This window comes from Notolabrus celidotus, chromosome 18 (assembly GCF_009762535.1).
Source record: "Notolabrus celidotus isolate fNotCel1 chromosome 18, fNotCel1.pri, whole genome shotgun sequence".
Classification (NCBI taxonomy): Eukaryota; Metazoa; Chordata; class Actinopteri; order Labriformes; family Labridae; genus Notolabrus; species Notolabrus celidotus.
Window position 1 is genome coordinate 13,409,516 of NC_048289.1, and position 14,185 is coordinate 13,423,700.

Below are 14,185 nucleotides of genomic sequence, written 5' to 3' on the forward strand. Positions count from 1 at the left end.
TTCACAGGCTCCTGGACAGAATGACGAGTAAATCTTCCACCATCATTTACATTAAAGGCTGAAAGGTTTGGTTGGCCAGTCCACAGGCCCTTACACTCCTCAGTGACATTGTGAAATCTTTCAGGGTTTCTATGCTACTCAGTTTCATCCTCACTGGAATAAAAGCATTTGCTATCAACACATAACAAAGTATGACTTTATGGCCCCTGTTAGATAGAGGTTAGGGTATAATATATAATGTCCACATCATTTTGATGCAATAAGATGAAGCTAAAGCTATCTATCAGCTACCCTCACATATTTTGGTGATAATTTAGTAGAGGACAAAAACTGCTTTATTGATTTTTTTGATTCAGAAGTGGCAGATTGCAAACACAGTTGATATAAAAAATGAAGTAAAGCAAAGAGACTCTCAGTTCAAGTGAACAGACGCTCTTTCATATTTTTTATTTACAGCATTTCATTTTGTTGATCAATATCAAACAATGTGAATGCACATTGTTAAATTTTTGAGATGCCAGCAAATGTATTACTCAGGTGTAAATATTGGCATCTTTTGAGTCATTGTTTATTTGAAAATAAATGAAGAAATATTGTCCTGTACAAGGGAAAAGTGTTTTTTGACAAAACATCTTTAACAGACAGATATGTCATTCAGAATCATTGCCAGCATGCTGTGAACCCTTTTGTTTGACACCTACAACCCAGCCGCACTTTCAGACATTAAAATAATCCTGAAAAAATAGCCAATCTTTTCCTTATTTGCCACTATAAGCCATTAAGAGGTATCTGTATTAATTTCAGTCTGTTTCATAACCAGCAAAAAAAATCCTCACAGGAACTTTATCATTTTAATTTAGGAAATTAAATTATTTTTTTGGCTTTCCATGCCGATACTGGAAGGACAGGTTGGCGGATAGAGTAAGAAACTAGGAAGAGGGAGTGGGGAATGACATACGGCAAAGGGCGGCAGGTTAGATTTTAGCCTGGTCCATCTGCTTCACAGACTATAGCCTCTGTTTAACCACTGAGCAAAACCAACGCTCCTAAGAAAATGTTAGCAACACAGCAACTGTAATAGGCAGTTTGGATGATCAACTAAAAAATAAACAGCAACAAATATGATTTTGAAAAATGAATAAAATGAGTCATTTTCAGCTTAAACAAGAGGAAAGTTGTCAGATTAATCAATAATGAGAGGAAACATCAATTAAAGCCATAATTAGAACCAAAGTGTGAGTCGAGTCTCAAAAGTGAGCATGCTCATTAAGCCTGATGGCCCCTAGAAGTGTTTTATGATTACATGATTTGGGTCATTACTTTAACCATCGTTCCAGTCTTCTATTATGTAGTCTATTTTGAAATTTTGAATTTGTATTTTATTGTGTTTTTATTGCATTTTTTATTGCACCCTGCTCATATTTGTTTTTTTATTAATTCCCATCTGGAGACATGAACAGCTAATGAAATGCTATGATTTGGCTCAGAGGATATTCTAAGTATGTGCTTGTGTCCCTATTAAAATAAAAGGAAATAAATAATCAAACAAGAGAGATGCTATAAAGACATTTGAAAGAAGGACTATTTTCCTACAACAGCGAACAGAAAAGATAGAATTGGAGACACTGAGCAGCCATACAAAGGACGTAAGACTCACAGTGACATTTGTTTTCCCTAACTGAGCAATAATCACATTTCTCTCATGCTCTGGCACAACTTTCACTCTACATCCAAAAATATGAATCACACAGACTGTATCTGTTGACATTTCAGTGAAAAAGGTCTGATCCAAAGATTTACCTCAGGTCTTTGTACTGTCACATGGAACGCTGTGGAGTTAAGTTTGACAGGCATCATCTTACAGTATGTCAGCACCACCTTACACTGACGCACTGATAGCAGCACCACATGATGTGACAGCAAACTGAAGCACCCTGTCACAAGAAGGTGCTTTAAGATTTGGATTGTCTAAGTTTCACAAGGGGGTACACACTCTGAGGCTCACACAGGGCTCTGAGGGAAAAACAAGGTGTTCTGGCACCTGTTGATGTCCCAAAGCACATATCGGAGCTTTTAGCTCGAGGGAGAGACACCCAGGAGAGGAGAGTGGATAAAAGAAAGCTCTGCCATCGTTATTGAAAGTGGAGATGGGCTAAAATGTTGAATATGACTTAATATATGACATTCCTCTCATCATTATGGTCTGAAATTCTGACTGCTCATAAAAGCACAGCTCCTGTTTACTTCTCTTACAGCAGTCCCAGGAAAATTATACCAAGTGGATGCAAAGTGAGCGAGGACGAGGACCTTGGTGGTCTGAAAAGTGCTGTCAGAAAATAATTACAGAATTGCTCCTTTTGTCAGCACTGATCCGAGGACACGATGTGCAATGTCATACTTTCTATTCAGTGCACTGAAAAACAAGCCCAGTGGGCACTAATGAGGCTGTTTTCAAGGTTTACAGATGTGTTCATAACACCGTGTAACCTGGGTCAGATTGAAATCGTGGGTATTGTGAAGCTGATTTATATAATTTATAAGTCTTGTGTTCATGTATGTATGCCTATGGGATCAGTTTTATACTTTCACAGAATTTGAAGCACCTTCAAAAGGAATACAACTCTTTCTTTTGGCTTTGTATTTAAGCCCCAGGGTTCAGAATTTCATGCAGTTTGTTAAGGCACAAACATAAAGGCACAACACCTGCAGCACATCCCTGCATAAATGCACCCACTGAGTTTGGCTACAACCTGAAAGCTCCACCGCCGCACAAAAATAACAAGCAACATGCATGTGAGAGCTGATAGCAAACAGCTGACATGATTGAACTCATGAGCTGAAAAAGGACTGAATATAAACATGAGACAGCCATAGGCAACCAAACAGGGAAGGAGGGGAGAAAGAATTTAACAAAGTGATCTAAAGCACAGGGCAATAACTTACATCCACAAGAGATAGTAGGGTTACAGAAAGATGTAGAACCAAAGCCTGCACATGCGCACACACACACACACACACACACACACACACACACACACACACACACACACCACACACACACACACACACACACACACACACACAGACAAAACACACACACACACACTCACACAAACACACCACATTCTGTAGATCAGTGAGAGAAGAAATTGGTTGGCTGGAAAAAGCTACATAAATGTTTTTGCAGCGTTCCACTGATTCATCATCCTTTGTTAACTGCAACGCAGTGACACCAAAAGACCGCACTTTAACATATAATAAAATCTGTGACCTATTACACAAACCACCTACAGTATGTTTACATTTTAACACCAGTTAGAACAACCACAGACAAAAAGAGACAATGAAACAACAAGACTGTCAGGCAACAGCCATCCTTGTGATGCTGTATTACACACATCAAGAATTGGAGCCAGGACAGAGACAGTGTTAACACTGATGTTAAACATGGACAATTTTTACAAATCATCCTCAGGTGGACATAAAAGTATGTGCAAAATTTCATGACAATCATTCTCACAGATATAGAGATGATTAAGTAAGTTTCATTAAAGTCAATCTTTTGTCAGTGATGAAAGAAAGGCTTCAAGGAATATTGTGCACCCATTTTTTTTTATTCTTTAAAGTTATGTGTTGGGGCTTTTTTGCCTTCATTGACAGGAAATGTGGGGAGTAGAGAATGGGGGAAGACATGCAGCAAATGGTCGACCAATCAGGACTCGAACCGGTGACCTCTGCGACAAGGGCTGTGGCCTCTATAGGTGGGGCACTTAGACCGCTAGGCCACCAGCACCCCTTTTATGTACCCACTTTCACAGCAATGTCACTGATAGTTTTAAAATATTTTGGTTTCTAGAGATTAATTCACATACTGACGGATTTTAAAGCTACTGTGAGGAATGTTTGGTTTTTGGGGCAGAAAAATGTATCTCTCACCGTGAATCTTAAGGCTGATTCATACTTCTGCGTCGAATCGACTGCGTAGCCTATGCTGGGGGTCCGCGTAGCTCCCGTACCTACGCAGGGGCCTACGTACGTAGCTGACGTGCACATCTTGCAAAATGTTAATACCCGTAGAATCGACGCGGACTGCAAACCCTACGATTGGTCCGCTCGGCTGCATTGTGTTTCTCGCATTTATATCACTTCCCGGATCCCAGCTCATCGGCCATGTATTTCATCTCCACCCCTCTATTCTCCATGTAATCATGACTGTATGATAAACAGCAACATGTATCAGCTGTAGATTAACATAACACACTCTGAATCGCTGTGGAAAAGTAAACAGAGATCGTAGCGGGGCCGGAAGCAGGCGACAGGCCATCAGGGAGACCGCACTGCCCTCAAGCGTTCGGCAGAGAATTGCTGCGCGTGACAAACGCAAAGACTTGGACATAACAAATGATAAGGGTAGCACAACAAAACAAAGTGTGTGTGTGTAACAGACTGCGCCAACAATAGTGAAACAAAATAAAAAAACATCAGATATACTGCAAACAAACACGGACACACCAACGCACCAAGTATGTGGTGCTAATGTCAGCCCCTGCTGCGTAGGGGCGACGCAGAAGTATAAATTAGCCTTTAGCTGTCAACAAGAAAAAAAAATCATTGATGGCATGCTGTAAGTAAAGAGCATTTATAATCACAATATAGAAATTGGCAATCTTGTCGCTGATGGTCTGGTTTGCTTTTGTAGCGTGTGACAAACAGCCATGAAACTATACATCATAGTGAAATTACCGCTACGTCAGTGGTGGAAGTTCAGAATACAATTATTTCCCAAATTTGTATTTTTTCAAGTACATTGAATCAGATAAATCAAAAGACTTTTAATCAAATCTTTAAAGTAAAAAATACTGCGTAAAATGACACATTTTGACGTAAAAGACATTTTGAGGAGTATCGCAATATTAAATTAACTTTTAGCATTCATCAGATCAAACATCTCTCAATGCACTAGCAGTCCCAGATGTCAAATTACAACAACATCAACGTCTTATGTCTTTTAAAAAACCTCCTGCAGTATTTAAGCCCAGCCTGATCTGTCCTCTTACTGAAGGATGTAGCATGGTTTTTCTACTCCCCTCTGAGCGGACTTGCCTGTTGTCATTAACCCTGGAAAACTGTTATTAACCCTCACTGACTCCTCAAAAAGTCCAAACACACACAGAATTACCCACATAAAGTCTGGGTGAACTTCTCCAGCTGCTTTCTAATGGATCTCTTTTCAAATGAATCCAAAGAGCACAGCTCCAATTTCACCTCCAGAATCAGGAGGTGGAGTTATTGTGCTCCCGAAAGCCATTCATCATGTTGTGACCATGAGAGGGCTCAACTCTTCTTCACTATTTACTGAAGTCAGCTGATTTCTCCCTCTATTACTCATCGATTTGACCTGTAACTGATTATATCTATATATAACTTGTATTACACAAATTCAGTTTTAATCACCATGATGAAACTTGAGTATTAAAGTTGTAATGAATGCAGTTTCACTCTGGACTCAGGGGGCCAAAAATATGACCATGTTTTCTTACTTTCTCCTCTACAAGCTGCAGCTTGAATCTCCAGCAGCATCTCAAACTGCACTTAGGTCTTACTCCCTAGAGAGAAAACCTGTACTTCTCTACCCCTTTTTCTCCCCCAAGTCCTGTGCTCCCTTGCTCACTCCCTCTATGTCATCATTGCAAAAATAAATCAAAGCTACAATAATTTATGAGTTATAAGAGTGGGTGTGCATGCAAGTATGTGTTCACTGTGTTGGATTTGTATGAAGCACAAAGGGATTTCTGCTGCTTTCGCTCCATTTTATTATTCTATGTGGGGAGAAGATATGAGAAGGAAAATGCAGAATTTGTAGTTACATGAAAAGAAGGCAGAAGATGGTGCTACTACAAACAGATGAATATAACTCAATATAAATCAGGCTTGACTGGTATCAGAAACATTTAGCAGGAGAATTATGAGATCCAGGACAGTAATTGTCCACAGTAAAGATGAAAGGGAAGGAGAGGTTTATGCTGGAGCGTTGATATGAGTTCCAAAAATATGCATCAACAGCAAAAAAAACTGCAGTGAGAAACCACTTCAAGCCATCAGTTTGGATTTAAAATTTCCAATCTCCAAACTGGCTGAGGACAAGGATGAAAGTTAATGAGGTTTCTCATCAACAATGACTTGAGTGCTGCAGCTCGACCTCAGGGCGCAGTGAGTCACTCTGCTGCTTTCGGTTGGGTGACTTGGATCTTTTCAAAGGTCCGGGCCACCAGCAGGGTCAGATTTGTTAATGCTATCAAACGGGTCACATATGGGCATCAGCGTGATGACAAGATTGTTACTTATTCAGGGTCATCGAAGGAGAATGAGCTATAAGACAAATATTGAAATGCACTACAAAGACTTGGACATAACAAATGATAAGGGTAGCACAACAAAACAAAGTGTGTGTGTGTAACAGACTTCGCCAACAATAGTGAAACAAAATAAAAAAACATCAGATATACTGCAAACAAACACACACACACACCTAAAGGGCAATGCCCCTTTTTTTAAAGTAGAGCCCTTCTCATAATGCACTGCAGTTATCCAAAACTCCCATGACAATTTCCTTGTGTTATCTACCTTTGTTTCATTACAGCTCCTGTTAGGCCAAAACATACGGAGCACCATCCAATGACTGGCTGCAGTATAGGTCATACAGCCCACCTCGTCTATATTAACAGATGGGATATGGGTTAAACTTTAAAATCAAAATACAAGCCACATAATTTTTTCTCAAACATGGTTTCAGTCTTTAGAGTTAAGTATTATCATGTTAATTCATATCTGAGGGTTGACTTTTCTGGCAGGTTGGGTTTGAGTTTTAAAAATAATAACGCCATTACTCACAGCTCTGTTGACAAATGTTTTGTCTGGCTGTAAGTGTATCCGCAAGCTCTAGCTCCAAATGACTTCACTGGCACAAGATGCCAGCACCCATCAGGACGGATATTCGTCATCACTTTTGTAAGTGAAGACACGTTGGCCATCTTGTTATATCGATGGTTGAGTCTTGTTAAAAGGGTTCAGTGGAAACCAGTCAGTGTTGCTGGTAAACACAGTGACAAACCTGTTTTCAAAAGACACTCACCGGCCAGCACTCCTGCCATGTAGAGCAGACTTATTCGTAAGATGCCATGGACCATCTCTAAAGGAACACCAATCATTAGCTGCAGTAAAGCGTTGAACCCCAGCTGCTCTAAACTGAGAAGGGAGGAGAGAAAGAACAAAACTCAATTGATAGTATTTGACTTTTCTTACACCCCTAGAAAAAAATGCATTATCTGCATCAAACAAACTGGGTTTTTAAAAACCACAATCCTGCAGAAGTCAACATGTAGTAGAATTAGATTCTTGAACGTACCCAACGTGCATGAACATGTAGCTGAAGAAGCGCCACACTTGTGCTCGGTGACCGGGATGGTAGACCAAGGGGCTCTTCATGAAGTCCGGCTGATAGGTCTGCAGTACCCACTTGTTCAGCATGATGCCGTAGCACATGAACACGATAATCTGCAACACACACACACACACGCACACACACACACACACTGTCACATCCTGCTGACGTCCCCGTTGCAGGCTCTCTCTGCAGACTACGGGTACAAAGCTGGAAATTATGCTACAAAACAAAACCCATTGTGCTGTGTAAAAGATGTGTGACGTTTTCTTCTCTTTCTGTTTCCTCAGCTGATGCTTATTAGACTTGTGGAGACAATTACTGCCTGCAGAAAGAAAAACGCCACATCTGGTTCAATTCCATTAATTTCTTTTCATAGAATAAATGACTCATTGTCTCTGTGAATTGAAATGGATGTGAGCCATTATTATCACTCCCTCATTGTCATTACAGACCATTCACTGCCATTTGGAGGCATTATGAGAGCACTTGGCTTTCATTCTGTAGAATTATGATGATTTCAGGCGAAAAGGTTGAAGTTTTGTTAACGGGCTGTAGCTTATTTTTGGGGCTTTATCCCCAACCATTCACCATTGGTCTGTGAGGGCATTTGTGTTGGTTGTTCTCTCTTTTTCATAAGCATAATAGGTCATTTAGCGCCCATGTGGTGGCCAGGGTGCTCACTGACCTGGTTTCAAAGTTCTAATACAGTGTTTGAAAAAGAAATTGCTGCATGCAGGGTGGCGGAGAGGTTCAGCTCAGACGAATGGCTTTAAATGCACCCCCTAAGCCTCTGACCTCCTAAAAGTGGCTACCAGCTCACATGGAGCTCGCAGTGGAAATGTGTGAACAAAGGCAGAAACATCTTTTCAGGGGGTCGGAAAGACAACAGACTGAGCCAACAGATCCGTCTAGAGTCAGTGTGAGAGGTTAGCAGAACAAATCCAAGTACAACATTCAGAAATATGTGTTATAAGACCAGGAAATAGCAGAATAAACTAAAGACTAGATTCTCAAAGCAGAAAAAGTTAATTTTTTTTAATGTATTTAAATGTTGTGTTTTGTGATATGTTGTTTTCATTAAAAAAAATCATTTAATTATTTATTAACATGCTGTTTTGTGATTTTAATGTCTTTTGATAGATCACAGTGATCCATCAAAATTGTGAAATTATATTGTTTTTATGTTTTGTGTTACCTGAAATGCACTTTTAAATCAGATAAAACAATGCTTTAAGAATATTTTGATGCTATGTGAAAAATGAATGTGTTGTACAAAGTGTAATTCTATGTGTTGTATTTTGTGAATATTTTTGTAGTGTCTTGTGTTTTCCTTCATTTTACTGCAAAATGATTCTTGTGTTTTATGATAAATTGTTGCGCTTTGTGAAATCTTGTGCAGTTTCCCTCATATCCTTTTGTTTTTTGACCTTCACAGCCGCAGCATGAATCTCACCTGAACAATGGTGACGATGGCGATGAACACAGGTGGGGGACACAGGCGGTTCTGGTGGAAGTACCAGCGTCTGTCTGTCTCACAGGGCAGGATCTCATAGGCCACATAGCGGACAAAGCGTTTGTACAGACCCAGCCCCGTCTCGTCCAGCAGGATCTCCCTCTGCAGCGTGCGGCGGCCATTGGCAATGGCTCGTCTGAAACTGCTGGAGCGCTTACTGCTCATCTGAGGAACAATTCAAAAACATTGAAGTCAGTGTTGCTGCACACGTTTTTAAATCTAATTCTACACTTTTACCAAGCAAAGAAAAAAGAACACCATTTTTGCACAGTAGACCAAAAAGCAAACAGGATTGGCATACTGTATCTAACATATATCACACATGGAAAAGCTGTTCCCATTTCCTGCAAGTGACCTTTCCTGTATTGTTCATCCTGAAGTCATATTTCCTTGAACTTTGAACAACATTTGAACTACCTAAAGGTGTTTTTCCACCGCAGGAACTTTACACCAGAACTAGGGACTCTACCCCTGAACTACGTGCGTTTTGACCGGAGGAACCAGGGTCTAAATTTAGTTTAGGGGTAGTTAATCTCCCCCTGAAAAGCCCCTGCTCTGGGGGTAGTACTTTTCAAAGGTCTTGGGCCTTTTGGTTGAACGTAACAGTGTTTGTGGAGTTTACACAGTTGTTGAAACACAGAGGGAGTTCCTAGGAATGCATACTAGTTTAGTTTTTTATTAAGATTTCAAAATATTATTTAATACAAAATTTTCCTCCATATGTCATTGGCCTGATTTGCACAATATACCCAGGACTTCAGCCAGTGGTCGAAACGCAGACAAAAATGGGGGCACAGGAACCTTTTAGTTCCGGGGAAAGTAGTTCTGGGGGCTAAAAGACCCCGGAACTCTTGGTCAAAATGCACATTATCAGACAGTTAATGCCATAAATGCTGTGAGTTGTCATGTGAACAAGCAGATATACAAAAAGAACAATAAAAAATTCATATAACGCTTAGTAGACAGCATAGATTTCAGTCCATTTAAGTTCTCTCACAAGACAAAATAAGACTTTTAATACACTGTATGACCTTGCATTTTAAAAATCTAAGTTAAGAATTTTTAAGATTTTCTAAGGATCTGCAGGAACTCTGTAAAAACTACTTTCAAGGGACGGAAAGATATGATAGTTATCAATGTCTCGATCTACCTTACAACAAAAGAGCCCATGAAATATATTCCCTATAATGTCTTTAGCTTTGGGAGTAGAGGAGAAAATGTATCTGAGCAACTGTGACTTTAAAAGTCAGCTTGCCCGCTTTAATCTGTCTTTCTTTTTTCAGCAGCAGCTGAAGGACACCCTACCAATGTGAGGACATCATCATCGCCTGCTGCTGAATGTTTCACCATAACAATTAAATCCACAACGTTCCAGGCTATGTGAATCAAACAGCAGTAAAGAGGAAATCTTTGTCTCAGGTAATCGGAGAGAAGCTCATCAGTGTGACTTTGCATCCTATAGATAAGCTGCTAACATGCAAATATTTTCACTCTTTCATAAAGAACAGCATGATGTGTGTGTGTTCATGTGATATTATGGTAAAAGAGTCAGGTAGACAGGGTGCTACACTCAGTTGTCCAGACACAGCGCAGATGCTTCAACAAACAATGAAGGTTCACTTTAGCTATTCATGCTTAATACACTGATTCAAAGCTTGTGACATGTTTTACCTTTAGTTTGTTAGTTTTGTTTTTCATTTGTTAACAAATGAAAATCACATATTCAGTGATCTAAGAAACATGAAATGACTGAGAACTGTAACTCCAAAAAAAGGTTTATCAGCAACTTCTAACAGCTTTTATTTTGTTTAGTGAACACTCTGACAGGCTTTGCTGTCCAATATGCGTGACACGGTGGTAAAAGATGGATGCCAGAAAGCATTAAGCAGATGGTTTCACAGTCATTTACTCTAGCTAATGCAAATGAGGAGGTAAAACAGTACTGAATCCATAATGAAGCTGCAATGAGTGCTGTTTTTTCTCAGCAGCAGTTGCAATATTATCATCAAAGCTATGAAACATATATAAACAACTGGTGATCACTTGAACGCCACAAGAGAAATGACAGAGCAGCTGATGCATATTCACAGCTGATAAGAAACTTAAATAATGTATAAGTGCTTTTGTTTGCGTTAGCATGCCTGCCGGCAGGGTTGATTGCAGCTCAGTCATCATAACAAAAGGAGCTGTTGAAGTGTTTCTACCTTGAAAAGCAAATCTATGTTCAGAGGAACTGCTGCATTGAATTAAGGAAAGTGTGTGTACATGTTGGAGTGTGTTATCACGGACTACAGGTTTGCTTAGCGAGCAGGAGCTCTGCAGACCCCCGCAGGCCAGCGGGACCAACTCTTGATAAGTTCTTTAATAGCGGCTTAGGATGAAAACTATCCTTATGCTGCTATTTGACAGGCAAGGCAGAGAGCTGTGAGCAAAGGACAACACAGAGGGGTCTTTTACTGGCTGTACTTCTAGCCATTTGAAAATAGTGACTGACCAGCAACTCACAACAAGGATTCCTTCAGAGTCAATGTCTGTGTTTCCTTCCAAGCACCAAGCCTGCATGCTACACAGATGGCTGATACCAGGCAATTATCTCCAAATCCAAGTACATGTATAATGTGATACCTATCAAAATGAGTTTCCAGGAGGAGAGGGAGAGCAGCTGCTGTTTGTTAACAGTATGATCTACAACAGCAGCCCCAATGTATAGCTCTCACAATTGGAGCCTGAGACAATTGACAGCTCCATATCAAGTGAGCTGAAACCTCAACAGGGGGCCTGTAGGCAGTTCAACCCACCATTAGAGTACACTACTCATGATTCATTATCCAGGTCCTGCTGCTTGTAGACTCATTATATGAAGACACAGCAAGGGGTAAAGTGAAGGAAATGGTCGGTCAATAGCTATAAAAGCTAATGAGCTAAATATACTGCAGGAAAAAGACTGTACACAAGAAAATAATGAAGATAAAGAACAGATAGCTCTGTTTTCCATTCAGAAAAATACAAAATTGCTAGTCTTTTTTGGGGAAATGAGCAGAGCAGGAAGTTTTAAGTAGCCTAACTGTGGGTAATTCTAACACTGGTGGCTGTACAGTGAGTGTCGGAGGGCCTGTTGCACGGTGATAACCAGAACGATGTTTAGCTAGGGCTGCTGGCTCTGCTGCAGATGGAGGGGGATTCATATTTAGTATGGAAATCAGTCTGGAAAATGCAATTATGCTATACTTGAGGCAGGGTGTGAAGAAGAGGAGGAGAGGAGGGACATTAGAAGGAAGAGGCAGGGGATAAAGACGGGAGGGTGAGATGCCTGCATGGGTGAGATCAACTCACAGATTCTAGGGGCTGCAGATGAACTTGTGCTGCATGCTATACAGAAGTTTTGACACTTTCTTATTACTCTTTGGTAATAGTATTTTATTACTAATCATCACTAAAAATCATTCGCCTCCCCACACCCAACCTGTCTGACCTCAACAACAGAGCCATTATACGCAGAGCACTCACTGTAACACTGGACCCCCAACACCCCTTCTACTCAGTCTTCACACTACTCCTATTGGTCACAGATACAGATCCCTTTCCTGTAGGCGAGCCCGGTTTGGCCAGAAGCTTGTCCGTCGGCCATAGCACTGCCTACACAAAAACCCATGTAATGTTCCTGTGTGTTCATATGTGTCCAGGTCAGTGTGTATATATGTGGGGTGATGTGTATTTTTTGTACAGATGGTGACAACAAATTTACTTATTAAGGACAAATAAAGATTCTATCTATCTATCTATCTATCTATCTATCTATCTATCTATCTATCTATCTATCTATTCTATCTATCTATCTATCTATTCTATCTATATCTATTCTATCTAATCTATCTACTAATATCATTAGTATAGTGATATTAATATTGTTTGTCAAATGGGGCTGTGTGGTGTAAGTGACACAAAGTGGCATTATCCAAACTCAGAGAATGAAATGATATTATGTGCTTCTCTGCCAGGCAGCAATATCAACAAGGAAGGCAAATCAGCCAACAGAGATGACACTGATGGTGAACCCACTGATGTGTCCAAACCTGTATGCAAAATGTTCTTCAATACAGCATGTGCAAGGGCGAAACACTTCATGCCTCACAAGCACCTCAGTGACAGACGCCCAGATCTCTCCAATGGAAAATGTAATTTGTAAGTATTTTTATTATTGCAGGTCTAAACTTGGTTTTCGTATCAAAGTCAAAATTTTACTATCATGACCACATTGAATAGTAAAGGTGAAATATCTCATTTCTAATTCTGAATATTTTCATATAACTGAATTCACAATATAAAAAAAAAAAAAACAATAAAAAAGGAAATGGAATAAATGAAGATTAGGAATTTAAATATAATTGTGTGTTCTTCCTCTATCGGCTTCCCTCTTGAAGTAAAGCAGCTGTGCCTGACCCTATTTCATCCGTGTTTGGCTCAGTAACACCTACTACCTCTCCAGCCTACAACATGCACAGTATTCTCTCCTGTTTACTCAGACTACTGTGTGAAAATTCATTCCCAGGAGACACGGCTAAGCCTAGCTGTCACTCTGCCTCGCCTCCTCTGAATGCAGGAATTCTGCCGCCTAAAATGGGCATTAGCAACCTTTGAAGTGATGGACAGGAGAGAGACTGTGAATACACAATAATGCACACATGAGCTGCAAAATTTGAAGTAGAGGGAATAGCGGCGGAGGAAGGTATCACTAAAATGATGAAAGACGGGGGAAAAACCTATGACTTTTGCTTCAGAAACTGTGGAAGTTCCCTGACGAAGCAATGTCGTTCCAGGGAATTATTGATGCTGAAGCTAAGAGCACAAAGACAAAGATAATATTCCCCTTTAAAGACAGCTGACAGCAGTGTGGTTTTTTTTTTTTGTGTTTGTGTGTGTGTGTGTGTGTGTGTGTGTGTGTGTGTGTGTGTGTGTGTGTGTGTGTGTGTGTGTGTGTGTGTGTGTGTGTGTGTGTGTGTGTATCAAGCAGCAAGGTACCATCCTCCTCCTGTAGCTGCATGTTGCCTCACTGTACATGCTGCTCTCAATTGTCCCTTGATGGATTAATTAGCAGCAGCACATGGTCAATATCTCACAGATCATTGCTCATTAGTAATAATTAAAAATCGTGGTTCAAAGGTTGTTCATTGATACATGATTCATCTCTTAATTAAGATTCTACATAAAAATTGAGAATTTATATACTC

At 40.1% G+C, this 14,185-nt stretch overlaps 1 protein-coding gene across 2 annotated transcripts in view; it reads right to left on the reverse strand.

The window, feature by feature from the left end:
* rhbdl1 (rhomboid, veinlet-like 1 (Drosophila)) overlaps positions 1-14,185 on the reverse strand; it is a 57,468-nt gene that overhangs the window by 26,016 nt on the left and 17,267 nt on the right. For both annotated transcript variants that reach the window (XM_034707558.1, XM_034707557.1), the window contains exons 3-5: positions 8,898-9,123; positions 7,406-7,554; positions 7,133-7,245 (exon numbers count right to left, since the gene is read on the reverse strand). In XM_034707558.1, coding sequence (XP_034563449.1) covers positions 7,133-7,245; positions 7,406-7,554; positions 8,898-9,123 — 488 coding nt within the window. The remainder of the gene's footprint in view (positions 1-7,132; positions 7,246-7,405; positions 7,555-8,897; positions 9,124-14,185) is intronic.